Raw genomic sequence first — 27,160 nt, 5'->3', positions numbered from 1 at the left:
GTAATTATAAAAGACAGATACACCCTTATGTTCATTGTAGCAGTATTTTTTATTTTATTTTATTTTTTGGTTTTTGGGTCACACCTGGCGATGCACAGGGGTTACTCCTGGCTCTTCACTCAGGAATCACCCCTGGTGGTGCTCAGGGGACCATATGGGACGCTGGGATTAGAACCCGGGTCGGCTGCGTGCAAGGCAAACGCCCTAGCCGCTGTGCTATCGCTCCAGCCCCTGTAGCAGTATTTTTAATAGCCAAGATACGGAGATGATCTGAGTATCTTTGAACAAATGAGTGGTAAAGAAGACAGGAGGGCCTGGGGAAAGAACTCAGAGGAGTAGAATGCACATTCAAACCTCCAAGTTTGATTTCTGGCTTGTATGAGTCCCCAAATACCCCCAGTTTTGCAATGGTAGCCCCATCCACCACTGAATGGCCATAGTGGCCCACAGTACTGTTTGGCCCAAGCAGTACCACATTGCCATCTTTGAGCACTCCTAGGTCAACTATCACTTTCAGGGGCCCCAGAATCTCAAGCACAGTTGGAAGGGCATCTTCCTCAACAAAAGGAGGCAGTGTTCACATATTCCATTTCACATATGGAATACATGGGGAATACTTGAGCGGGCTCCAGTAACGTCTTCATTGTGAGACTTGTTACTGTTTTTGGCATATTGAATACACCACGAGTAGAGACATTTTATTAGTAAAATGTATTCAATGTTATATATGTTATATTAGCTACTTATGATAAACAATTAGATGTCTTATATATATGTTTAAACTCTTAGAATTACCTAAGTGATTTAATCTTTTTAGATAACATTTATTAAAACTGTTGTTACCTTAACAGGAATCAATACAATGGTATCAAACTGTACTCTGCAGTTTATTTTTCTCCACCCCAGAGCAAAAGAACAAACATAAAATATCAGTTTCAGCCAGATATATTCTTGATGAGAAGGAAAATTTTTTACTATTTTTCTTTTTTACTGTTGAATTATGATATTTATATACTGTTGTCACAGATCCTTTGTCACATACATAATGTGTAAGAATTTTTTACCATTCTGTGTGTTTTTAATAGTGCCCTTTTAAAAATGATTTTTAATAATTTGTTTTATTCCTTGGTCTTTTTTAAAAAAATTAATTCTTTTTCTTCATCTAATTGTGCATGTAGTTATTAAAGAAAAATTTTCCATGTAAAACATCTTCAGGTTTGCTGTTTTTATTTTACTCAGAGTTATTCAGCAAATGTTTATTAAATATGGTAAATATTGGATATAAAAATGAGTCTGGTTTTGTTTTCAATGTGGTAAAAATATAGCTGGGTCTAAATAAGTTGATTGTTTGAATGTCAAGTAGACAACAAAGGAATTGGTGGTTGATTCAACAGGGAAGAGATGTAGAAAATCAGTGTAGGAGAGTCAGGGCCACTGGTGGGTGACCAGTGGATACATATGCTGAGGCAATGAGACAATAAATTAGAACAGAAAAGGCATTGCCAGATAGAGATGAAGCTTTAATTTGTTGAAGCCAAGTTTTGAGGACCTTTAAATGCTTTGGTATAAAAAGCTCACTCTGAGAATAGAGTCCTTAATCATTTTAAATTTCAAGATCTGAGACTGTTAGCTTATCCTGTCTTACTTAAAACAGTAATTAATGCAATTGATGGTATTTGCTATTCACAGATTGTTGATTAATACTGATTACTTAAGACATATTTTATATTTGGAACACTTATTTGCCATATTAAAATATATATGTATCTTAGCTTTGTACTTTTTTATTCCTTTTTTTCCAGCCCTAAGGAAGACTGGATGGACGAGGAGCTAATTGAACCCCTAAAATATGCTGAACAACTTCCTGTAGCTCAGATAATACACCAGGTTTGCTTTCCATTTTATTCTTCTAGAAGGAACAGGATTTTTAATCTCTGAAAAGTAATTGCTTTTGTTAGGTTTTTCAGAATCAATGTGCTATAGCTGAAGGCATTCAGGCTGTCTATCCCTATTTAGACTCCACCTATTACTGCTGGAAGTCTAATTCAAAGCACAATATTAAAAGACTACTTGCTGTGTAACAATAGAATTCTTACTATATAAAATGCAGGGTAAAATTAGAATTTTATTTTGTCCATTACCTGACAACATGACTTAATTTCGCTTGAACCACTGTATATAGTACTTGTTACTAACAGTGGAAAAGAACTAAAAAATACATTTGTGTAATTTTTTTGAGTATCTGAAGTGAGAAAACAATCTTTCCCTACTTTTCCCATCCAACCCCCTTATCACCTCTTGTGAAATGTAATTCTAAATGTTGTGGGGTTAATTTTTTTCATTTCAATATAATGATTCATCCATCTCATCTCCATTACTGTAATTTGAGAGAAGGTTGTATGGTAAGTATATAAATTTAGATTTTGTGGGTGGAGCTATCTTTTGCATACAGAAACCTAAGTTCAGTCCCAGCACCATTTGGTACCCTAGGCATCTCCGGGTGTGGCTCCAAAAGAAACCAACCAACATAACAACAAACAAAAAAGGCAACAATAACCAGATTTCATAGAATTTGACAAATATATAAAGAAGATTTACCCCATCCAAGTCAAAATTTAAGGGTTTTCTTTTTCCTGCCTCTATGCCCCCAACCCACAAACACCTGATTGTGTTCAGGACTTACTCCTGGCTCTGTGTCAGAAATCATTACTGATGGATCTTGGGCAATCATGTGCGATGTTGGAAATCAAACCAGGGTCACCCACTTGCAAGGCAATTGTCTTAACTTCTGTACTACCTCACCTGCCCTAAATCGAAGAATTTTTAATAATTTGTTGATGATGCCTTTCAACTTACCAGCTTTTTCAGAATCTGTAACTTAAAAGAGTTAAAAGCCTTTGTGAATGTCAAAATTTCTCAGATTTTTTAATGCGTGTTATTGAATCTTTTCATATGTCTTTGTCAATCAGAAGAATTTTTATTTAGTTGCTATAATTAGAAGTGCCGGTTTGAGCTCATTGAATGAAACAATTTATAAAATGTTAAATTTAGTATTTAAATTCTGAGAAATTAAAAAGAAATGGTCAGGTACTTGCCCGTTTACGAAGCTTTTCTGTGCTTAGTAATCAGGTCCAGTTTATATGTCAGGAATTCCCTGGTGTTGTCAGAGCTTAAATGACCTAACAGCCTGCAAATGTCACATTTAAAATTCTGTCTTCATGCCTGACTCTCAGCATAAATGAATTAAACAGCAGAGCAGGCAGCAAGTCAATATGTTCTTAACAGTAAGAGTGAGCAATGAAACAGTCTGTGGTTTGTTCGGAATAGGTAAATAGAATCTGCCCACAACAGTTCACCTAGAGTAAAATCTGAAGCAGGAAATAAGAATTAACCTTTAAGATGGTTGACCAGATGAAATGTCAGTCATATTTTTATAGTTTGTGTAACAGTTGCATTTTTCTGTTGTATACTTTGTGAATTCAAATGAATGTTTTTGACTCCCATAAAAAGTCTTGGGGTGATATTTTTGACAGTATAAGAAAGCATGTGATAAACATTGTAGTTAAAATCTTGTGTTACTCTATTTACAAAATTTCAGTTTTTATTAAATTTGTATGGTAGGGATTAATTTTATATTTCATTGAATAATAGTACTTCTGTTCTCAAGGGGTAGTCAGAAAGGTTATAGTGTTAAGCCATATTCATTATCTGTTCTCTTGTTATTTCTCTTAACATTAGCTCAGCTTTGTCCAGAGGATCTTTAAGAAACTTACTGGTTTTGTTACCAGAGGTTTACTTATAAATGGATTAGTCAAAAGCTTTTTTCTTCCCATAGGAGTATAGTAAATACATATAATTAGATCCAGTGAATCTGACAAATGTTTTAAAATCTGTACTATATATAATTTATAGCATTATTTATGTAACTTTTTTTCATAGTATATGTAACTGTTTTTCCTCTAATCTTACATCATGCTTTATTTATGTTTGTTTTGGAGCCTTTCTTTTCAAAAGAACATTTAGGTTTTATATCTCGATTTTTTTCAGATATCCTTGATACTTTTAGACATTTTTGATGGATATATTTAATACTGCATCAAAAACAAGGACACCTTTGTTCCCTGGTACCAGATGCCAAAAGGCAGAACTTTTTACAGGCAGCAGTTTAGGAAGTGCTAAAGAGTATAAACAGGGACCTGGTTCATAACATAGACATCTTGAGAAAATGAAGAGAAGAAATGTGTCTCAGTCATTTGAGTGATTTCTTTCTTTAAAGGTTAAACTGACTTTTACTATGAGGAGCTATCAGGATTCGCAATATTATTATTTCATGCTTCCAAATTGCATATTATTTTTAGGGTTCCTAACATGTATGTTGAACATCTTGGGCATCCTAGGAAATCACGTTGTAAGAAGTAATCAAAAATAGGAGAGCCAGAAAAAAGATTGATAAAACTGGGACCAGAAAGATAGTGGGAGTTGGGGTAAAGCACATTAGTTGCACGTGGTTGGCCCTGGTTCAATGCCCAGTGCTACATTTGGCCCCAGGGCCCCAAGAATCACCAGGAATGATCCCTGAGAACAGAAGCAGGAGCAAGCCCTGGGCATAGCTGGATGTGGCCCCCAAGTTAAAAATAGGTATTAAAAGAAGATAAAACTGATAATTTATATCTGCAGTAAGTGTACAGAATGGAATAGACTTTCTCTTACAACATTAAAGAGCTATAAAATATTTAGAAATAAATTTAATCATAAGACCCATATAATAAGAATTATGGAAACATCATGTTTCATAAACATATGGACATGCCAAATGCCTAATAATACAAATAACCTAATAGCATAAAAGTTAAATTTTTCCTGCATTAGCAATTAGAATGGAAATAAAAGCTTTTCTTTATTATTAGGGAAAAAAATGACCATGTAGTTCATGTTGAGGGGAAATGTCCAAAAATAGCCAAAGAAAGTTTGTAAAGAAAAGATTTATTTTCCTTAACCAGTTATCAGAGCATGGTCATTATCATTAGATAAATATTGTGTGGGCAAATAAGTAGACAGATTAATGGAGTAGTTTATTATAATTTATAATAAGAAATACGTTTATATACAGAATAACCATTGGTGTTTGTGTGTGACACATGTTTATATTTGTATGTTAAAAATAAGTTTCACAAGGCATTGTATATTAACTTTGAGGTGGTCTTAGATTTGTGAAATATAATAATTAAAGATAATTATTTGCCCCTGGTTGTTAAAATAAAATCCAGTAAAAATGATAAAGGTGAGTTAACTATACTATCTGTAATACATAAAGTGTATGTGTATCTATCTCTCTGTGTGCAAGTTGGATATTAAGCCCAGGGAAGGGCACCATGAGAAGAATACTAGAATATTTTTAAGTGTCTTATTGTAAAAGTAAATTTTGTAGGGCCATCACATCCAAAAGAACAAAAGCGACCAGTGTTGACTCGGATGTGGGGAGAAAGGGACTCTCCTTTGCTGCTGGTGGGAATGCCAATTGGTTCAGTCCTTTTGGAAAACAGTATGGACACTTCTCAAGAAATTAGAAATTGAGCTCCCATTTGACCCAGCAATACCACTTCTGGGAATATATCCCTGAGATGCAAAAAAGTATAGTAAAAGTGACATCTGCACCTGTATGTTCATTGCAGCACTGTTTGCAATAGCCAGAATCTGGAAAAAACCCAAGTGCCCGAGAACAGATGACTGGTTAAAGAAACTTTGGTACATCTACACAATGGAATACTATGCAGCTGTTAGAAAAGATGAAGTCATGAAATTTGCATATAGGTGGATCAACATGGAATGTGTCATTTTAAGCGAAATGAGTCAGAAAGAGAGGAACAGACATAGAAAGATTGCACTCATCTGTGGAGTATAAAGTAACAGGAGACTAACACCCAAGAATAGTAGAGATAAGTACCAGGAGGACTATTCCACAGCTTGGAGGCTGGCCTCATATGCTGTGTGAAGAAGCAGCTCTGATAGAGAAGGGACCACCAAGCAAAGGGTACTAGGCAGGCCCACTAGGGATGGGAGATACAGCCTGAGACTATAGACTGAACATGATGCTTACTTAATACCTCTGTAGCAAACCACCACACCCCAAAAGAGAGAGATCGCAAAAGGGAATGCCCTGCCACAGAGGTGGGGTGGGGCGAAGGAGACAGGGTGGGGGTGGTGGGATCCAGGAATTCTAAAATTTTAAATATGGTGATGTAGCTGAGGTTAATTTAATTTTTAAGTAATTTTTAACTGTATTGTGACTTTGGGATCTGGAGGTATTTAGGGGTGTTGCTTTCATGTTGCTCTCTTCTAAGAGATTTATTTATGAGTCTCTGGATCAAGGCCATTAGATGGTGCCAGAGGCAGTTTGTGGGCATTACTGCCAGGTAACCAGAGGCACAGGGAGGTGGGGGGAGGTCGCCCATTCCCAAATCCATGCAAGCCTGGAGATTTTGGTCACAAGTCCCACATACCTGGATTTTTCAGCAGATTCACTCCTAGACGAGACTCGTCTGAAATCAGCTGTAAGCATGGCGGTGATTGAGTTCTGAAGGTTTTCGTTTGCGGGGTCTCTGTTGAGGCAGTTGCAGGGATTCACTGCCCTCCTCCGGGTTTCCCTAGATGAGACAGCCTGGTGCAGGGTCCAGAGGCATCTCTGCCATATGTTGCTCTCGTGTTGCTTTCCTTCTAGAGATTTATTTGTACTCAGTATTAAATTTTAGAATTTATTAATTATGATGTTTTTGAGCAATCTAGTGATCCAGCAACAAAAATTTTAATCAAATCATTACCTAAAAAGTACAAATCATTACCTAAAAAGTAGGAACCATGGGAAAACATAAATATAATCACAGTAAGGGACATTATTATATATGAAAGTATAACTAGTTCTTATAAAACTTTATGAAGTTGAATGAGACTTACAGTGTCATGAAGACCTAGCAGAAAAATACAGCTATCTGTTTTTATCTTTCAAATAAAAGTAAGAATAAAAGTATTTGTCTTTATCATGACTTATTTCACTTAGTACAACCCCCCCTCCAGTTATATTTGTGTTGTGGCAAAAGGAAAATTTTATTTTTTCTTAGACCTAGTAGCATTTCCTACTATGTGTGTATACCACATTTCTTTATGCATTTGTGTCACTGGACATTTGAGTTATTTCTGTATCTTGGCTATAATGCAGTTAGTATAGATTCTGTGCATATTTCTTTTTGAATTAGTGTTTTTGTGTCCTATTAAGAACTGGGGCGATAGCACAGTGGGTAGGGCATTTGACTTTCACGTGGCTGACCTGGGTTCGATTCCTCCATCCCTCTAGGAGAGCCCTGCAAGCTACCGAGAATATCCTGCCCACTCGGCAGTGCCTGGCAAGCTACCCGTGGCATATTCAATATACCAAAAACAGTAACAAGTCTCACAATGGAGACATTACTTGTGCCCGTTCAAGCAAATCGATGAACAATGGGACAACAGTGCTGTGACAATGCTACAGTGTAGTGTCCTATTAGAAAGGGTTATTAGGTTATTTGACTTTCATTTCTAAGCATAAAAATTGTTTTACAATATGTAAAGTTTATTGACCATAACAAGTAGGTATTAAAAGAACAATCAGGGGCCGGAGTGATAGCACAGTGGGTAGGGCATTTGCCTTGCACTCGGCTGACCCGGGTTCGATCCCCGGCATCCCATATGGTTCCCCCAAGCACCGCCAGGAGTAATTCCTGAGTGCAAAGCCAGGAGTAACCCCTGAGCATTGCTGGGTGTGACCCAAAAAGCAAAAAAATAAAAAAAAATAAAAGAACAATCAAATACTTCCTTTTAAAGAAAATTTGTGTGTAATTAGAAGATTTTTTTAGTGTAGTCTCAATATAGGTGTTGGTTAAATGTTGTTTGAAGCTAAAAATTTTAGACATGCTAAAAAATGATAGTAAGAATGAATCTCACATGGCAGAGCCTGGCAAGCTACCCGGGGCGTATTTGATATGCCAAAAACGGTAACAATAATGGGCCTTATTCCCCTGACCCTGAACACGACACGGACGAATGAGACATTACCGGCACCTGCTCGAGCAAATCGATGAGCAACAGGATGACAGTGATACAGTGAAGAATGAATATATATGATTTAGCTATTATTATAATAGCACTTTAGTCTTTTTTAGCACATCTTTTATATTTAAAAAATTTTGTATCGTGAATTTAGTAATCTTTGGCAGATATTAGAGCATTTAGCCCTGCATTGATGCAGATGGCATTGATGCAAACGTGTGTCCTGGATAGATCTGAACATATTAGATAGATTCCCAGCCTAGCGACCCAGTAGGGAAATGTATTCATAAATGATTAAGGACATATCACAGGTTAGTGGATCTTGAAGGATAATTTAATAAATATGCTGGCACAATTGATCAAGTAGTTGGCAGGGGAAGCTATATTCTTGCTTTAATAATAATGAAAAACTACTAGATTAAAAAAAGAACAGTTATTTCATTAGGGCTGGAGCAATAGCATAGCGGTAGGGCATTTGCCTTTCATGTGGCCGACCCGTGTTCGATTCCTCCGCCCCTCTCGGAGAGCCGGCAAGCTACTGAGAGTATCACGCCTGCACGGCAGAGCCCCACAAGCTACCCATGGTGTATTGGATATGCCAAAAACAGTAACAAATAAGTCTCACAATGAGAGGCGTTACTGGTGCCCGCTCAAACAAATCGATGAGCAACGGAATGACAGTGACAGTGACAGTGAATTAGAATTGCATTATAACATTTAAGTTTTAGGTCTGCATCATTGAAAATTAACGTGCATGTTCTACATTAATTTCACTGCTGAAAGTCCAATGCAATCTGTCAGAAATGTTTGTCTCCCTTTTGTTTCAACTTTCCTACCCTATCTCCCATCCTCTGGTAACCCTTAATTGGTCTTCTGTCCAAAAGTTCATTTTTTGTTTTATTTAGTTATTTGTTTTATTTCTGTGCCACATATGAATGGAATCATATAGTGTTAGTCTTTCTTAATCAGGCATTTTCACTGAACATGTTTACTTCTAAATATGTCTATGCTGTTGCAATTGACAATATTTTAATTTTTGATAACTGATCAATATTCCATTGCATACATGTCTATAATTACATATTCCACATCTTTATTCTTCAGTTGATAGATACAGAGATTGTTTCCAGCTACAGCTATTGTAAATAATATTGCAATATGCCTCAGAATGCATAAATATCTTTTAATGGGTGTCCATTTTTCTCTGTTTTTATTTATTTTTTTGGTGAGGGGGTGGTGGAGGTAGGGAGTGAGGGTTTCCTTCTAAGTAGTGTTCAGGGGACCTGGGGGCCACTCCTGGTGATCTTCAGTCAACCAGACTGGCAGTTTAGTGCAGAGCGAATCAGGCTCCACCATGGTAGGGGCCACGAGAGCAACTCAGGCCGTGCTTGGGGGCCTCCAGGGCTATAGCCACCCATGCTCAGGGCTCTCCAGGGCCAGACCCTGCAATTCCTGGATGATCATGTGGTGCTGGAGATTGACTCTATGTCGGGTATGTGTCTAGCATTCAAATAAAAAAAAGAATTAAGTTTTAAAATCACGCCTAAGAAATGTACTATCTCCCCACCCTGAATTAGTGTTTTTACATTTTTTGGATAAAAATCTAAATGTGGAGTAACTGGATCCTATGGAATTTTGACTTACGTTTTTTGAGGTATGAGCATAGTTTCCCATAATAGCTCTCCAACCAACAATGCTTCTCCAGCGCTTCTCCAGTGCTTCCAACCTTCAATATTTCTTTCGGATCTTTCAGGTAATAGCCATTGTCACAAATGTGCAGTAATATTTCACTGTTATTTTGAGTTGCATTTTCCTTATATGATATCATGAACATTTTTCATGTGACTATCATCCATTTCTGTATCTTTATTGAAATGAGTGTCTATTTAGATTCTCTGCTCATGTTTTAGTCAGGTTGTTTGTTTTAAACCTATAAAACTATTGAGTTTTATATTGTATATTTTATGTATTTCTTTGTATATTTTAATGCAAACCCTTGTTCTGTGTATGACATGCAAAAATACTCTCCCATTCTACAGGATTCTGGAAAAAAAGTAGACTTTTTAGAACAATGTAAAATAATGGAAACTGTCAAAATAATTAGAAAAGTATGTTAGTAAGTATTTGTGGGTAAAGACTTTTTAAATATAATAAATGTCAAAAATTATAAAGAAAAATTCACAAAATGTAAGTTTAAGACCATTTTTGTTATGTACATAAGAATGAAAAAGCAATATTAAGGTGGAAACATTTTCCTTACACAATTAATATCCTTATGATATGAAGGGCTTTTCCAAAATGATAAGAATATTCTAATATTCTAGGAGAAAAGAAGAAAAGAACTTAAAAGATCTGCCTCACCAGTTGGAAAAAAAATGGCCAATAAACTGATGAGAGCTAGTTAGTATTCATTCCAAGTACAAGAATAAATTCATTTTGATCCTAAAGTGCCACTTTAAAAAGTCTTCTAGATTAACAAATATAGAAAAAATAGTATTAATCAGTAATGACAGAGCACTTTTCTCTACTGGAGAGGAATGTAAATTGGTACACAATTGAGAACAATATGGTGATTTGTACCTAAATTTACAAATATGTTTGTGGTTTATGCTAACCAAGAAACAGAGTATAATTTCAATCCTTTACTGTTTTAGACAATGAAGCACGCCAAGTCTAATTAAAATTCTGGGAAAAGGAAACAAAATGAAGGAGAGATATGTTAAAGAAATAGCTCAGGAAATCTTTCCATATCTTCTGCTTTACTGAAATTCAATACTTGAGATAAATAGACTTCATATCAATGCACATAATTTAAAAATTTTGGAAGGGTGAAATATAAAATGAAGACCCATAAGTCTTCCAGCATGGTTGAAAAACACAAAGGTCACAATTATAAGAACAATCACAAAACCATCAGATTTAACCAATAACAACACTTAAAATAAGGAAGCAACAGAATGATGTCTTCTAAATTATGAGCAAGTAATTTGTAATTTGTAATTGAGGATAGTAATTGCTAAATTAGCATTCAAACATGATATGGGAAAGATATTTAGTGTCTCAATAAGTAATTTTCCCCATCCCTCTTTTATCCAGAAATGCATGACTTTCTCGTTCATAAATCCAAGTCATATTCCACTGTGTATATGACCATAGTTTCTTTACCTGGCCATCTGCCTCAAATCCTAATGTTGCTGCAAACATCTGTTCTTACCTGTATCCCAAATTTCCTCTGGCTCATACAGGACTTCTTACAAATCCTTAAATATTTTGTAAGTAAATTACAAGGTCCGTCTTTTTTTTTTTTGAGAGAGAGTGCTCCTCAGTGGTGCTCAGGAGGCCCAGGGACCCCACTCAGTGATGAGTGGCAGCTGAGGTTTGTGGTTTAACATGAGGGTCTAAGGATGCTGCTTGAGCTCTAAAGTGCTAGCAGTTGCTGGGGCTACCCTGGTGGTGCCCAGTACTGGCCTCCAGGGCTGTCCCTGGCAATGCACAGGGGACCGTGTGATGCTGAGGATCAGTGTGGGTTTGGCTACATCCAAGGCATACACTTTCTCACCATCTCTCTAGTCCCCAATCCCTATTTTTGAATGTATCGCTGAAGTCTACATGGTGGTAGTACAGTATAACCTTCTTGTTTTTCTCATTGAGACAAGTTGCTCAATAGATTACTACAGAGCTGTGTACACAATAAAGCTAGCATTTACTGGAGAGAAAAAGGCCTATCAGGCTTTCTGTAAGTCTTACTAGGTCATCTTGTAAAATACTGTCTTATCTGTCCTTTTAAAAAATCATATATATATATATAGTATATATACATATGTATGTATATTTACATACCTGTATATATACATAATACACACACACTAATATAACCAGCCCATAAAATTTCCTGCTGTATCCATTGCTTTTTTTCTTTTAAAGTAGTCTTAGCATGTGAGTAGACAGGACTTACATTGTGCAAACTGGTCTATGTGTCACAGAATATTTGAAGTCCTGGTCAAATATTTGAATTTTTTAAATTACCGGTTGCCAAAAACACTCAAATGCAGTCATTGTAACACCAAAAATGCCTTCATCTTTTCTGAATACCCCCTTCTCTGAGAAGCAGTACTACCTCATGTTGGGGACCACTGCAGCCAATTATGAACACAGAAGCTTTTATTTGTATAATTTAGTCTCATATTTAATATGGTATAGTTTAAAATATGTGTGATTGAGTATTTCCCCTCACTACTTTGCAGTACTAGTGTCATCATTAAATGACTTGGATTTGAGTACTATTTTTAGCTCATTTGACCTTGTTTATAACTTTTATCACTGTTGTAGCTACCATGGCATTTTAATGTTTTTCTACTCCAGTAATGCCTATCTCATTGTAGATAAACTTTACTATAGGTTGACTGAAATGTCCCTAAAGTAGAAGAATCACCAGCACCTTCTTTATACAGCTGTGTCTATTGAATTACCAATATTTGAGAACTCATCAAAAGGATGCTAAATCCATATCCCTCCATCTGCCTAGGAACCGAATTAGATTGCTATAAAATCTTCTGGAGCTTTCCTAAAGCATAGTAAATTTAAAACTGAAGTCTAAAAGAAAAGAATGTAGTGTTCATCTAGTTTTGTTCTAATAATAATAAAAATTAAACTATTTGGAAGTTATTTTGCCTTTCTTTAATATCAAAAGAGCAAGTTTAGTTTCTTAGAACTATTAACTCTCATTTCTAAAAGTGTCACTTTTTGAGGAAGTGCTGAAACTGTAAAGTTATTTGAAAATAGTGATCGGTATTTTAGTAGTAATATTTTATCAACAAATTTATGAAAAAAATTTCATCTATAAATTTGTAACAGTTTCTGATATATTTAATATCTATATTAGAAATGAAAGGTATTGGGGCCACAGAGATACACAGTTGGTAAGGTTTTTGCCCTGCATGTGGCCTGATCTCAGTTTGATCCCAATGTTCCCTATGGTCCCCTGAGCACCTCCAGGAATAATTCCTGAGCGCAGAGCCAGGAGTAACATTTAAGCTGGATGTGGCCCCAAAATAACCCACAAAATAAGAAAAAAGAAAAAGAAATGAAGGTATAAAACTCGCTAATTATTAAATATTCCCCCAAATCTATCAGTTTTATCAAATTTATAAATATTTTCAAATGAGAATAATGGGTGTTGGTGAGTAGGCATTGAAATGGACATGCCCATAAATTGTTGATGGAATGTAAGTTAATACAATCTTTATGACAAGTAATTTTGTTAGTATCAAGGCTTACTCCTGACTCTGCACTCAGGGATCACTCCTGACTCACATGGGGTGCTGAGGTTTGAATACAGGTTGGCTGCATGTAAAGCAAGGACCCTACCTACTGTATGATTTGTTTGACCCCCTAAGATAGATAACATTTTTAAGGTTCTGCATACTCTTATATTATTAAATAGAACTGAATCCAAGATTTTACCAATTAATAACTACATGACCTTGGGAAAAATCTTTTAATCTTTCTTATTTTAATTGTATACTGGAAATGTTAATAACAATAACAGTTATGACAACTTCATTTGAACTTAATGCTGCCAAATCAATCTAGTTGCATTCCAAATATTTGCCACTGCCGTCAAGTTTCTCCTGAAGGAGAAACTTAGTCCTCTTTTATTCTCAGTTTGTGAGTTAGATTTCTAAGTTTTAAAAAATTAAAACTAGTCAAAATTATATACCTTTCCTGTTTCTTCAAACTTATTTTTGTCTTTATGAATCTTAAATTTTCTGCCCATCTTGGAGGAAGAAGTGTGTGAATTCTATCATAGATGACCTTGCTTACACAATCAGAAACCTTATTCTATTAGTTATGCTTCTCGTGGTTTTGCATTCTTCTCTGCTGATTTAAGTATTTTTAATTCTCAAAGCATTTTGTAACTTGCTTTCTCTTCAAGCTTTACTCCTTCCTTTTTTCTTGTTGATATTTAAAAGAGTAAAGTAGTTTAACAACAGAAAGACAGCTTAATTAAAAAATAAGCGAAGAACTTGATTAGGTAAGAAGGTTATATATATTATATATGGTCAACATACACATGAGAATATGCTTACATCATATTAATAAAGAAATGCAATAAATCACAATGATATACTTTCTATGCTTATTAAAATGGCTATTACATATAAATAGAAAGTGTGAAGTATTGGTGAAGATGTAGAAAAATTAGTACCCTTTGTGTTCTGCTAGTGGGAATGTGAAATTATACAGTCATTATGAACACAGTGTGGTAGTTCCTTAAAAAAAAAAAACTAAACAGAATTTCTATATGACAATAATTCCACTGTCAGTAAAAACTGAAAAGAATTGAAAGTAGAGATCTGAGCTTTTATTTGTACCCCATAGATATAGCAGTGTCATTTATAGTGGGCAAAAGATAGGGGAGAAAAATGCCTATTGATGGATAAATGGATATATATGGTATACATATAAACTGGAATTATTCAAACTTTATTCAGTTTGCATCTTACTAACTGTTCTGTAATTGTTCTCACAGAGTTTACTAAAATTTCCTTACACTCCATACTAATCTTTGACTTCTTTATTTGGCTCTGTTAATTAATCTCTTTGAAACCTTTTTCTTTGTTCTTAGAACATCAATATGTAATGGTTTTTCCTCCCATCTCTCTGTTCTCTTCATTTGAAATTATCTTTGCTGATCTCCATCTACACTTAGCTTTAGGATTCTATACCTAAAATAATCCCCCCCCCCCATTCTTATTGGGTTTGCACTCCCTAATTTTAACCTGCCATAGGACTTTAAAATGTCACTTCCATGCCAGTGGACCCCACATATCCTTTCCCTTTGTTAAGTAGGAGGATAGTATTTTATTGACTTTATATAACATTACCACCTGGATATTGCACCGTATTGCCAACACATTTAAACAACAAAGTCTCACTTTTTAAAAAATTTATTATTTTTTTATTAGTGAATCACCATGAGGGTACAGTTACAGATTTACATATTTTCGTGCTTGTGTTTCAGTCATACATTGCTTGAGTACCCGTCCCTCCACCAGTGCCCATTCTCCACCACCGATGATTCCAAAGCCTCACTTTTTAATTTATTTTTTTAGTGGGGGCCTACCCAGGGGTGCTCAGAGCTTATTCCTGGCTCTATGCTCAGCAAACATTCCTGGCAGTGCTCAGAGGACCATGCATGGTACCTGGAATTGAACCTGGGTCAGCTGGGTACGAGGTGAGCAGTACTGTCTCACTCCTCACTTTTCAAAATCATTCTTCTACTTATCTAAATGGTTCTAGTTTTTATCCCAGTGTGTTATCCTCAATAATAATAAGTTCAGGGCCAGGAGAGAGCTTTAAGCAGTGTTCTTCAGTCCTTTTATACTTTAAGGCTCTCCCCATGGTTGATTTTGAATCCTAGATTTTTTTCTTTCTGTGTCTCCCTCCTTTTCTTATCACTCTCCCTTCCTCCTTCTATCCCCCACCCCCATTAATTCCTTCTCCCTATAAAAATATTCTTACAGAATTTGGTTTTAGCTTTCGATTTATTCTGTCCTCTAAATGTCTTGCATATTTGTTGCTTACCTTCAAACAAAAGCAAAACTCTGTTATTCATAATCATCATCAGAAAAGAATAAATACTGTTATAAAATCAAAATAATTTTATTCACCCATTTATGAGTTCTTATAATCATTACCATTCTGTGCATGAATCAACTGAGATTTAGAATGATTTAAGTAACTTGCTCAGGTCTTTTTTCTTCTTTTGGCAAAGTCAAACTTTGAACTTATTTCATTCCTGTGAACATTGTAATTTTATTCACCCACTTTATGTCTCCTTCTTATAATCATTACCATTACCATTTGTGAATGAATCAACATTAAGGAAGTTATGGTATAGAGGGTTAATCCATTCAGTTCTTCAATTCTTGTGTCTCTTACATGGGAGACCAATAGATTGCCAGGTAAATTGCAGATTAAATCAACACTAAGTGATAAGAGTTCTTGCATATCCTTCCAAGCAGTCTGTTTATTCTTTGAATTGCTGATTGCAAACTTTTCTTTTATCCAATTGAGAATAGTTCTGCCCAGTTGTACTCTTGTATTTATTTTTCACTTCTTCATTTTAGTTCTTATGCTATGATGACCCAAAACAAATGTAATCCTGGTTTCTTCTGTTTACCTTCTTCAGATATTTTTAGGTTGTAATTTTTCATTTTCAGAGATTCTATCTTAAGGAAGACATTCTGTTACATTGGGAAGACCATGGTCTTTAGAATGAATCAGTACTAATCTCAAGCCATGGTTTGCTAATTAATAGTTTGCTACTGTAGGTAATTTACTTAGTTTTTAAATTAAATTACAAAATAATTATAGAAAGCATCTGGCATATTCTTCATGCTCAGCAAATACTGTTTTTTGACAAATCTTTGACTTTCTTTTACCTTTCCCCTTTCCATTTTGCTGCACATTTACAAAAATATAATTAAGCAAACCCTTATTGTTGGGACAGAAAATAAGTTAAAATAAGGAAAAGTAAGAATCTCTTAATTACTCATTAACTAATGGGGAGAGAGAATAGGTCAACATTCTTACCTATCCCAATTTCCATTAAGTTTGGTTGAATAAATCATTGATCCTTTAATTGGTAAAACTGCTTGTACATGTAGAAAAATTAATTTAAGAAGAATACAGTTTGTTGGTACCTATAAATAATTAGAGAATTTTCTAGTGTGTACCTGTTTATCTTTAGATATTTATAAGTCTCAAACACACTGATAAAATGGATTCTATACACAAGATAAGGGTGTCTTATACATACTATATTTCTGTCATATAGTTACAGTTTATCTTCACAGATGTAGCCATGGTATGTATGTTAGTTTAGTTCTGATTTCCTTTACTTTTTTTTTTTTAATCAGGACATTAGTTCTGCATGTTGTTAAAGAGTTAATAGGTCAAAAGTCTTCATGTTACATTAAGTTAATGAAAGACCTTGCTAAAAATTGCATGTGTTACTTTACTGTAGGGCTTGTGATAATCTTTATTAAATTATTCTGTGCTATGAAAGTCTGATATTTAAAACACCATTTTATTCCCTTGATGACTTATTCCCTTTTGATGACTTTCTTTAATCTTAAAATTTCCTTTGCCAATATAAATACAATAAAAGCAGTTTTTTTTAAAAAAAAAACATCTCATCTTACCAGTAAAAGAGGAAAATCTTTCTTCTCTCTCATTGGTTCTCTGAGTGGACCAGAGAACTAAACTGATGTAAGACAGATTAACAGGGGAAAGCATACAAATCTTATTTAATATTTAAATGTGCACATGGGAGTCTTCCGAAGGAAGACAAAGACCCCAAGAAACAATTAGGGCTTAGAATTTGAATACTTTAATAAAGGAGCAATAAATTTGTGGAGAAGGAACAATAGAAAGGAACAAAGGGGCAGTAAATTATGGAAGGAGCCTGGGGAATCCAGGGAAGCAATGGAAGATAAGATAAGGGTTGTTTTAGAAGGCTCATTGGAACAGGTTCATTTCAGTGCTGACTTGGAGTCTCCAGTGATAAGAATGCTCTCTTCCCGGAACAAGGAGAAAGCAACTCTTTTTTAAGAAATTTAAAAAAGATTTATTTAAAAATTTTTTGTGGTGATAGTGCTGGTATTTTTTGAGCCATTCTCAGCATATTCTGGATTTACTTTTGGCATGGTACTGGCTGATCATTTCCTGTGCTACTCAGTTGACCCTGCAGTACTGGGGATTAACCCCTGGCACCAGAGTGAAAGCCACACCCTCGGGCCCTTTGTGCAGTCTCTCCAGCTCCTTATGAGGAATTTTAAGATCTGCTTTTGGACGGAAATAATGTAGGTCAGTGCTCCTTCCCCTATCTGCTTTTTTCCCAAGTGCCCTCCATTCAGAATAGTTTGTCTAAGTGATATGTTTTGTGGTGACATGTTCCAAACACTTCAGTGGCAATTCTCTCTATACCATGGGTTTGCAAATCCAGCTTGTCACCTGTGTCTGTAAATGCTTTTTGAAACAGCCCTACGTATTTATTTGCATATGTTCTGTGTTCTTGGGCTGGAGCGATAGTAGAGCGGTTGGGCTTTCACCTTTCACGAGGCCGACCCAAGTTTGATTCCTCCGCCCCTCTCGGAGAGCCCGGCAAGCTACCGAGAATGTTGAGCCCGCACGGCAGAGCCTGGCAAGCTACCTGTGCGTATTGGATATGCCAAAAACAGTAACAATAAGTCTCTCAATGACAGACGTTACTGGTGCCCGCTCGAACAAATCGATGAGCAATGGGATGACAGTGACAGTTCTGTGGCCAGTTTTGTGGTGGAGGAGGTAGAATTGAATATGTGTAATAGACATTGACCCACAGTCTGAATTTATTATTAGTTTTGTCAAAAGGAAAAAAAGATAGATCCCCGCTTTAAAAACTTAAAATAATTTCTTCCTTAGCATCTCTATTTATGGCCATGGCTAATTTATAAAATTGTTACATATGTCTTCATTTTATTTAAGAAGTAAGGATTTGGGGTGGGGGAGGTGACTTAAACCTCATGTTTCGCATGCAGGAGGCTGGCGATCAGTTCTGGCACCTCATCGTCCCTGGAGCAATGCCATGCACTGCAGCTGGCTGTGTAGCCTCAAGTGAGCATTGCCGGGTGGAGCCCCCAAATTAGCAAACAAACAAACAAAAGGATTTTTCAATCTATACAAAAGTGAATGAGTATTTTTTCTTTTTTAATTTTTTTTTAAATTTTATAAAGTAGTTCACAATATTTGATTAAATTTAATATTCAGACACCAATCCCACCACCATTACACCTTTCCACCACCATATTTCATATGTTTCCATCCCAAACCCCAATCCCTGTCCCAAAGCAGAACCGAAATAATATATTTTGCATTCTTATGAAAATCTGCTGAGAATGCTACAAAAAAGTATCCTTAGAGGAAAGAGTGTGAGAATTGTTGTAATTCATTCAGAGGGCACTAAGCCCTTCTATGAGAGATCACTAAAATGTTGTTAAAGATTGAGCCTGTGTTATCTCTCTCTCTCAGAGAGAGAGAGCGAGAGAGAGCACTGTCATCCCGTTGTTCATCAGTTTGCTTGAGCGGGCACCAGTAACGTCTCCATTGTGAGACTTGTTATTACTGCTTTTGGCATATTGAATAATAGGCCACGGGTAGCTTGCCAGGCTCTGCTGTGCGGGCGGGATACTCTCGGTAGCTGGCCTTGGCTCTCTGAGAGGGATGGAAGAATCAAACCCAGGTTGGCCGTGTGCAAGGCAAACACCCTATCCACTGTGCTATTGCTCCAGTCCATATATCTGTAAAAAACCGCATATTTCCCACTAACGTTGGTTGCCTCCTATTTTGAACCCTGTTAAATGTGGTGCAGTAATCCTGGAGTATGGGTACAGTATTTGGTATGAAATATTGTGTGGCCACAAATGCAGTCACACGGTTCAGGAATAGTTGCACTTGTGAGTGAGGTGAGTCTCAGCCTGAGCGTGTGGAGAGCGGTGAGTGTGGTGGCGGCTGAGTTGTGGAAGTTTTCAGCTGCCGGGGCAGGGCTGGGTCCCTTGGGGTGGGGAGGGGTCTCACCTGCCCCCCTTCGGGGCGCCCGACTGAAACAGCCTGGCGTGGGATCCGGTGACATGGTTATGGAAAGCGTCATGTTGCTCCCATCCAGGAGAGAAGGACCTGTCGAGAATTTTTTTCATGATCTACAAATATAAATACAAGGGAACCTATGGTCATACATAGTACTATATTTCAAAAAAAAAAGAATAACCATACTTACCCAAACAGCTTGATCATGTTAGAAACTCAAACATTAATTTGTTTGAATTTACTACTGAATGTTTATAACTCTAGAAAATCACACAACAAAGACCATAGTTCAGAGAAATTTTGCTTAAAATTATTATAATCTCGATAACATGGTTGAAGTAGTGATGTTTCATAATTTTGTTGTACAAGATTACTGGAACTTCACTGCCACTAAAAATACCCTGCCCCCTCCACTGCCTTCCTTAGGTCACGTCTTCTCCACCTCATCCTTACCCTCACTCCTGCCACTACCTGGTCATTTTAGTTTTCTAATTTAGTAATTTGTTCTCAGAAACCGAGGGCACAAAATAATTCTTCTAGCTTTAAAATGAAATAGCATTTCTGAATTTTGAAAACATCTGTCAATCTAGGAAATATATTTTTGCGTAGTAAATATGCATATACATACGCATACATACACAATAAGATATAGAAAATGATAAAACAGTATATATCTATTTGTCTCTCTATATATTACATCAGTTAATGTGTACTTAAATATACTTTGCTACCTAGGTTACAAGCAAAGGTAAATCCTGTTCATTTATGGGTAGAAATATAAATTAGAGCATATATGCGGCAGAATTTCCTGCTGAATGAACAATTTTGCATATGATTGCAGTGACTTCACTCCCTGTAGTTTTGTCTAGTTGTGCCAAGGTTAAGTATAGATTGAAACCTACTCGAATGCGTCAGTATTTGTGATATTTGTTACTTGACCCTGTGCATCTGGAATAGGGTTCTTAAACTTTTTCCACTCTCAGTCCCCTTTCACCTAAGAAATGCAGCACAGGTGAGGACTGAGCACTGCCATTGAATCTAAGGTGCTTCTTTAGATTCACTGTGCATTTGCTTTTGTGTTATGTGTCCAGGAAGCTTTTAGCACCATTGGCAGGGTTTTCATGATTCCCACACTCAGTTTTACCATCCCATTTGTGGTGTCGACCCACAGTTTTAGAAGCTAGGATCCAGGAAAACATTAATTAGGAGTGCAGTGTATGTGCTCTACGATTCATTAGTCTTTTTTGGGGGAAGGGTGTCACACCCGGCGATGTACAGGGCTTACTCCTGACTCATGCACTCAGGAATTACTCCTGGCGGTGCTTGGGGAACCATATGGGGTGCTGGGTTGGCCGAGTGCAAGGCAAACGCCCTACCTACTGTGCTATTGCTCCAGCCCCGATTCATTAGTCTTGTATTTATTTATTTATTTTTTTTTGCTTTTTGGGTCACACCCAGCAATGCTCAGGGGTTACTCCTGGCTTTGCACTCAGGAATTGCTCCTGGCAGTGTTTGGGGGACCATATGGGATGCCGGGGATCGAACCCATGTCGGCCGTGTGCAAGGTAAATGCCCTACCCGCTGTGCTATTGCTCCGGCCCCAGTCTTGTATTTATTTTAATTGTACCATAGTATCTATGTGCATGTTTTATGCAATCCCATCTGTTTTACTGTGTATTTTCAAATATTTATTTTATTATTTTATTATTATTTGTTTATTAGGTCATACCCAGTGCTGATCAGGGCTTTCTCCTGACTCTATGCTCAGGGATCACTCCTGGTAGTGCTCAGGGGACCAAATGTAGTACCAGGGATTGAACTTGGGTTGGTTGGCCACTTGCAAGTGTTAGGGGCGGCAGATCTCTGCCTGGGGGAGGCTGGGAGAGACAAAAGAACACAACCAAGACAACTCTTTCTGCAAATGCATGGGGTTTATTTAAGCCAATATAGCTACATTGGGACCTTCAACTGTGCCTCAATAGTGTGGCATAGCCAAAGGCCCTGAACTCAAAAAGCTAGCTGTTTTTATACCCTTTTGGGGGAGAAATGAAAATCTCACATATCAAAGGAAATCACATCTATAGATCAAAGGGGATCACACATAGGTCACTTGATTTGCATATCTAAACATTTGTTGATTGTTAACTGTTTCCCGGCAGGCAAATGTTTGCTTACAGTTCCTAGGGCAGTTTGTTGGCCCATTTGGTGACAGTTTCCTGCCCATCGGGAGGTCGTGAAGAAAACCTTTTTCAAAGCAGTCAAACAAACAGTTACAAAGGAAAATTTAACCCTTAACCTGCCCTCCTCTTCACAAGCATCTCATCCTCTATACTATCTCTCTGACCCTGAATTTTCATTTTTAATCAGCTTAAATAATTTTGGCTTATTTAAAATGAATAATTTCCAGATATTTGAGAATCTTTTCAGTTGTTCATGGCTGCTTTCTAGTTTATTCTACTATGTGGACTACTCTTGTGATTTCAGTCACTCAAAGCTTATTGATACTAGTGTTGTACATCAGAATTTGGTTTATCTTGTTGAGAATACCATGTGTATTTATAGAGAATTTGCATTCTGTTGTTGCCTGGTGGAGGGATGTATCAGCCACATCAATTCAATATAGTTACTCAGGTTTTCTATATGTTTAGTATTTTTTTTACTTATCAGTTCTGAGAGTATACTGAAATATACACTTATAATTTTTCTTTCAGAACTGTAGGTTTTTACTTTGTATGACTGGAATGTTATTTAAGTACGGACATATTTAGAAATGCTGTGAGTTTTTGATGAATCATCTCTTTATCAATATGAGTAGATATTTTGAAGCACTGTAATTTTTTTTTATTTATTAGTGAATCACCATGAGGCACAGTTACAAACTTATGAACTTTCATGTTTGTATTTAGTTTACATCCCTCCACCAGTGCCCATTCTCCTCCACCAATGTTCCCAATATCCCTCCCACCACCCCCAACCCAATCCCCACCACCCCACCCTGCCTCTGCAGCAGGCATTCCATTTTGTTCTCTCTCCTGTTGGATGTTGTAGTTTGCAATAGAGGTATTGAGAAGCACTGTAATCTTTTTTATTCTGAAGTTGACTCTGTTCTGACTTTCACATAGTCTGTCCAGCTTTCTTTGTCCTGGATGTCTGTGCATTTGTATGCTTTATTTCATGGCGGGGTGAGTTTGGACCACATCGGGTGCTGCTCACTTCTGGAGATGCCCCAAGGACCATATGCAGCACAGGGAATTAAACCAAAACTGATTGTGTGCAAGACAAGCATCCCCCTGAACCGACCCCTCCACCCCCCCGCCCCGTGTTATCTCTCCAGTCCCACATTTATATGAAGATTTCTTTACTTAGAGACGGGAAAGATAGCATAGGTCAGAAGCACATAGTTTGTTTATCTGATATCCAGATTTGATTCTTGGTACCTAGTGGCCCTCATTTTATCCCCAGCAGTGTTGAGTACAATTCTGGAGGCCTCCTAGCACCTCTGGCTGTGGCCCTCGCTAGCTCCAGCCCCACAGATGCCCACACTGAACTATTTAGCCCTGATAGCTGAGTCTGGCTGGCAGTGACCCCAGGCTCCCTAAACACCACTTAGGAGCCACCCCCAAAACCAGAAGGTTCTTTCACTAAAACGGTACTATCCATATGGTGGATTTAAATTTGCCGTATTACTATTTTTCCTATGTACCCCATCTGCTTTTAATTCCTGTTTCCTCCCCTGCCTTTATTTGCATTAAATATTTTGTATGATCTTATTTTATCACCGGTGTGATTTATTAGTGAATCCACTTTATTGCTGTTATAGCTATAGGATTTATTATATGCATCCTTAATTGATCGTATCTACTTAAAATAATAAATTATTTCATGCATAACATGGAAACTTTTTAATGATGTATTCCCACTTCCTTCCTTTCACTCTTTGTGCTTTTGGTGTTAAATATTTTAGATTCTACCTGTTATAACCCCACAATACACTATTATGATTGCTTTTTTAAACAGTCATATCTTTGAAAGAAATTGAAAAATGAGAAAAGTATTTTTGTAATTGTTCACCTATTATCCTCTCTGTCTCTCCTCATTCATTTTGTGGTAGTCTGCATTTTCACCTGGTGCAATTTATCCTTTTGCCTAAAGAAGTCTTATCATATCACGTACTGTAGTGGTTTTGTTTTTGCTTTCTGGGTTGCACTTATTGTTATTTGGGGCTACTCCTGGTTGTACTCAGGAGACCAGGTGGTACCAGGGATCAAATTCAGGCCTCCTCTATACAAAGCATGTACTCATCCAGTTGAGCCATCTCTTCATGCTCCTATTAGTATATTTTTATTACACATTATGGCATAGGCATGCTATCATCTAGGCCTGTTGAATTCTCTTTTGTTTTATTGAAAAAATTTATTTTATCTTCACCACCACTGGTTATTTTTACATGACATTTCCCTTAGAATTCTAGGTTAATAGATAGTTTTTCTGAACATATACAAGAAGTGGTTCATTGTATTCTATCTCCCTTAGTTCCTTTTATTTAAAATTTACTATTAATTTATAGTATTATATAATTTTTTTGAATATATCTTCTTTTATGTTGAAGACTCACCATTTATAATACCCAAGTCCCAGTGCTGTTCTCATTGTCAGTTTGAGCTTCTCCGTCCTTTCCTCCAAGGAAAGGATGTATTTCCCCTCCCTAGCCTAATAACCATCATAATTTTTTTGTAGATTCTAAGAATTATTTTTATTATGTTTTATGATTTTGCTTCTTTGGCTACTTATATTTCACTATGAGAGAAACCACGTGAGCTTACTTAGGCCTTTTTTTTCCCTGCCCACTTCTCTTCTTCCTTTTTTGTTTTCCTTTCATTTTGAATAATTTCTATTGATATCTAAATAGTTCTTGGATAATTCTTCTGTAGTGTATAATCTATTCAGTCCAGATTATTTTTTCATTTCATACTTTCTTCTCTAGAAAAATATAGAGCACTTTTTATATATTCTATTTCTCTTCTCATATGTTCATGTTTTCTTTTACAACCGATTTATAATAGCTGTCTTAAAATCTTTTTGTACTAAATCCATCATTCATGGGCTGTATTAATTGATTGCTTTATTCTTGAATATTATTGTATTTTTCTTTCTGTTTTATATGCCTCAGTGTTTTTTTTTAATTAAATGCTAGATAGTATTAAAATAATTTTGGTGATTGCTGAATTTAAAAATCTTTGTCCTTCTTATGTTGGTTTGGGGGTCACACCTGACAGGTGATCAGGGCTTACTCCTGTCTCTGTGTTCAGGAAATACCTGGCTTCACCATGTGAAGTCAAGGGAATTAAATAGGGCTGACTAATTACACAAGTACCTTACTCACTGTACTATCTCTCTAGTCCCATCCCTTATATAGATATTTAATATAACTCCACTCTCTATTAAAATTTAATTCTCTTTAAACTATTACAAAGTTTGGGATTTGTTTTTTCTTTTTGGGTCACACCCAGCGATGCTCAGGGGTTATTCCTGACTCTGCACTCAGGAATTACTCCTGGCGGTGCTCAGGGGACCATATGGGATGCTGGGAATCGAACCTGGGCTGCATGCAAGGCAAACGCCCTACCCTCTGTGCTATTGCTTCAGCCCCAACTTTGGGAATATTTTTTGCTGATACTTTGGCTATTATTTATCTTGTCTGTCGGCAGTAGGCATATTCTTGTTAGATATTCACAAATTAGAACGGTACCAGTGATTACGAAGTCCCCTCTGTCAATCTCTGTATCTGTCTCTGTGCAGCTCTCCTCTCCAGTGGTCTCTACTCTGCAGACCACCCCAAACCTTCCTGAATTCTGATCTGTCACCAAGAACTGTAGGTTAGTTTGGGTCTCCTCTTCTGTGTGCTGCAGCTTAGAAACTGCCTTCAGGCAACACATTTTGGACAACTGATGGGCTCATCTTATTTCCATTCTCCCAGGGATCGGAAAACTGCTACAAATTGTCCAAAATCTGAAATCCATTTTAAAAACCCTTTTCTATGATTTTATAGTTGTTCAGAATGGGCAGATAATTTCTGTAGTAGTTAATTCTTCATAGGCAGTAGCAGAAATCTAAATCAGATAGGCACTGTCGATAAGTGAACCTTTGTTATGGATCTAATGTGTTAATTCTAGTAGTTAACAATTTTAAAATAAATTTATTTCAAATGTAAGTTTCTTTATACATTTTTATTTCACTCGCCCTTCTTGGAGAGCCCAGCAGGCTACCAAGAGTATCTCACCCACACGGCAGAGCCTGGTAAGCTACCAGTGTTGTATTCGATATGCCAAAAACAGTAACAACAAGTCTCACAATGGAGACGTTACTGGTGCCCACTTGAGCAAATTGATGAGCAACGGGATGACAATGACAGTGACAGTGATATTTTTATTTAGGTGTCATGGTTTATAGTACTGTTAATACTGTTTTAAGAATACCGTGTTGCTGCAACACCTACCAGGAGAATATTGGTATCCCTCCGACACTTTTATCTTTTCACTGAGAAATCTTTTAAAACATATTATTTGCTCCATGCTGCTCCAGGAAGGGAAATGATTCAATTTCCAACTTAAATCTCCCTGGACTTAATTACTAAAATACAGAAATTGTAAACCGTGCGGCTGCTACCACGGCTGCGCGACTTTTTATCTCTTCATTCTCATCAGTGGAAAACTAATTATCAAATATTTCCTTGTCAATAGGGCTGTATTCTTGGGGGATAAATTCCAACAAGAATAGTGAGTTCTGTGTTGAAACTCCAACAATAGTGAGTTTTGTGTTGAAATATGGAATGTAATCAAGGTAAAGAGAAAAGGAAGTGAAATTTATCAGTTACGCGGGGGGGGGGCCTTGGGGGGTGAGGGGTGGTATGTATACTGGGGTGTTGTTTTTTTTTTTGGTTGTGGAATATGGGCACTGGTGAAACGACGGGTGTTTGAGCATTGTATAACTGAGACATAAGCCTGAGAACTTTGGAACTTTCCACATGGTGATTCAATAAAATAAATTTAAAAAAAATAAACATATTATTGATGCATAGATCATTTCACTTGTTTTTGTTTCCTTATCACAGTGTGCAGCACTCAGGGATTACTTCTGTCTTTGCTCGGCCACTAGGGGGAACAAGCCCAGGACCACCTGCATGCAAAGTTTGGTCTCAATCCATTGAGCTATGCTCAGTGAGTCACGCACTCTTAACTTTGGGGGTCATAAGAATATAAATGGATAAATTATCATTAGATATTTGTTTTTGACTATCTTAAGAGAAAACAATATATATCTTAAAAAGTCAATTGTTCTATTGTGTTCAGAATTTATCATATCTTGGTAAGGATCAGAAAACGTATGATAAATCAAAAATGTAGTTGAATTTTATTAATTATAGTGTAAGCTAGAAATCAAGTATTATTAT

The 27,160-nt window shown here is 36.6% G+C and overlaps 1 protein-coding gene across 1 annotated transcript in view; it reads left to right on the top strand.

Annotated features, from left to right (window-relative positions):
- PIGK (phosphatidylinositol glycan anchor biosynthesis class K) overlaps positions 1-27,160 on the top strand; it is a 97,375-nt gene that overhangs the window by 60,356 nt on the left and 9,859 nt on the right. The window contains exon 10 of the mRNA XM_055140223.1: positions 1,803-1,887. Within this exon, the coding sequence (XP_054996198.1) occupies positions 1,803-1,887 (85 nt within the window). The remainder of the gene's footprint in view (positions 1-1,802; positions 1,888-27,160) is intronic.

Source organism: Sorex araneus, chromosome 5 (genome assembly GCF_027595985.1).
Source record: "Sorex araneus isolate mSorAra2 chromosome 5, mSorAra2.pri, whole genome shotgun sequence".
NCBI lineage: Eukaryota > Metazoa > Chordata > Mammalia > Eulipotyphla > Soricidae > Sorex > Sorex araneus.
This window is presented reverse-complemented; position numbering and strand designations above follow the sequence as displayed.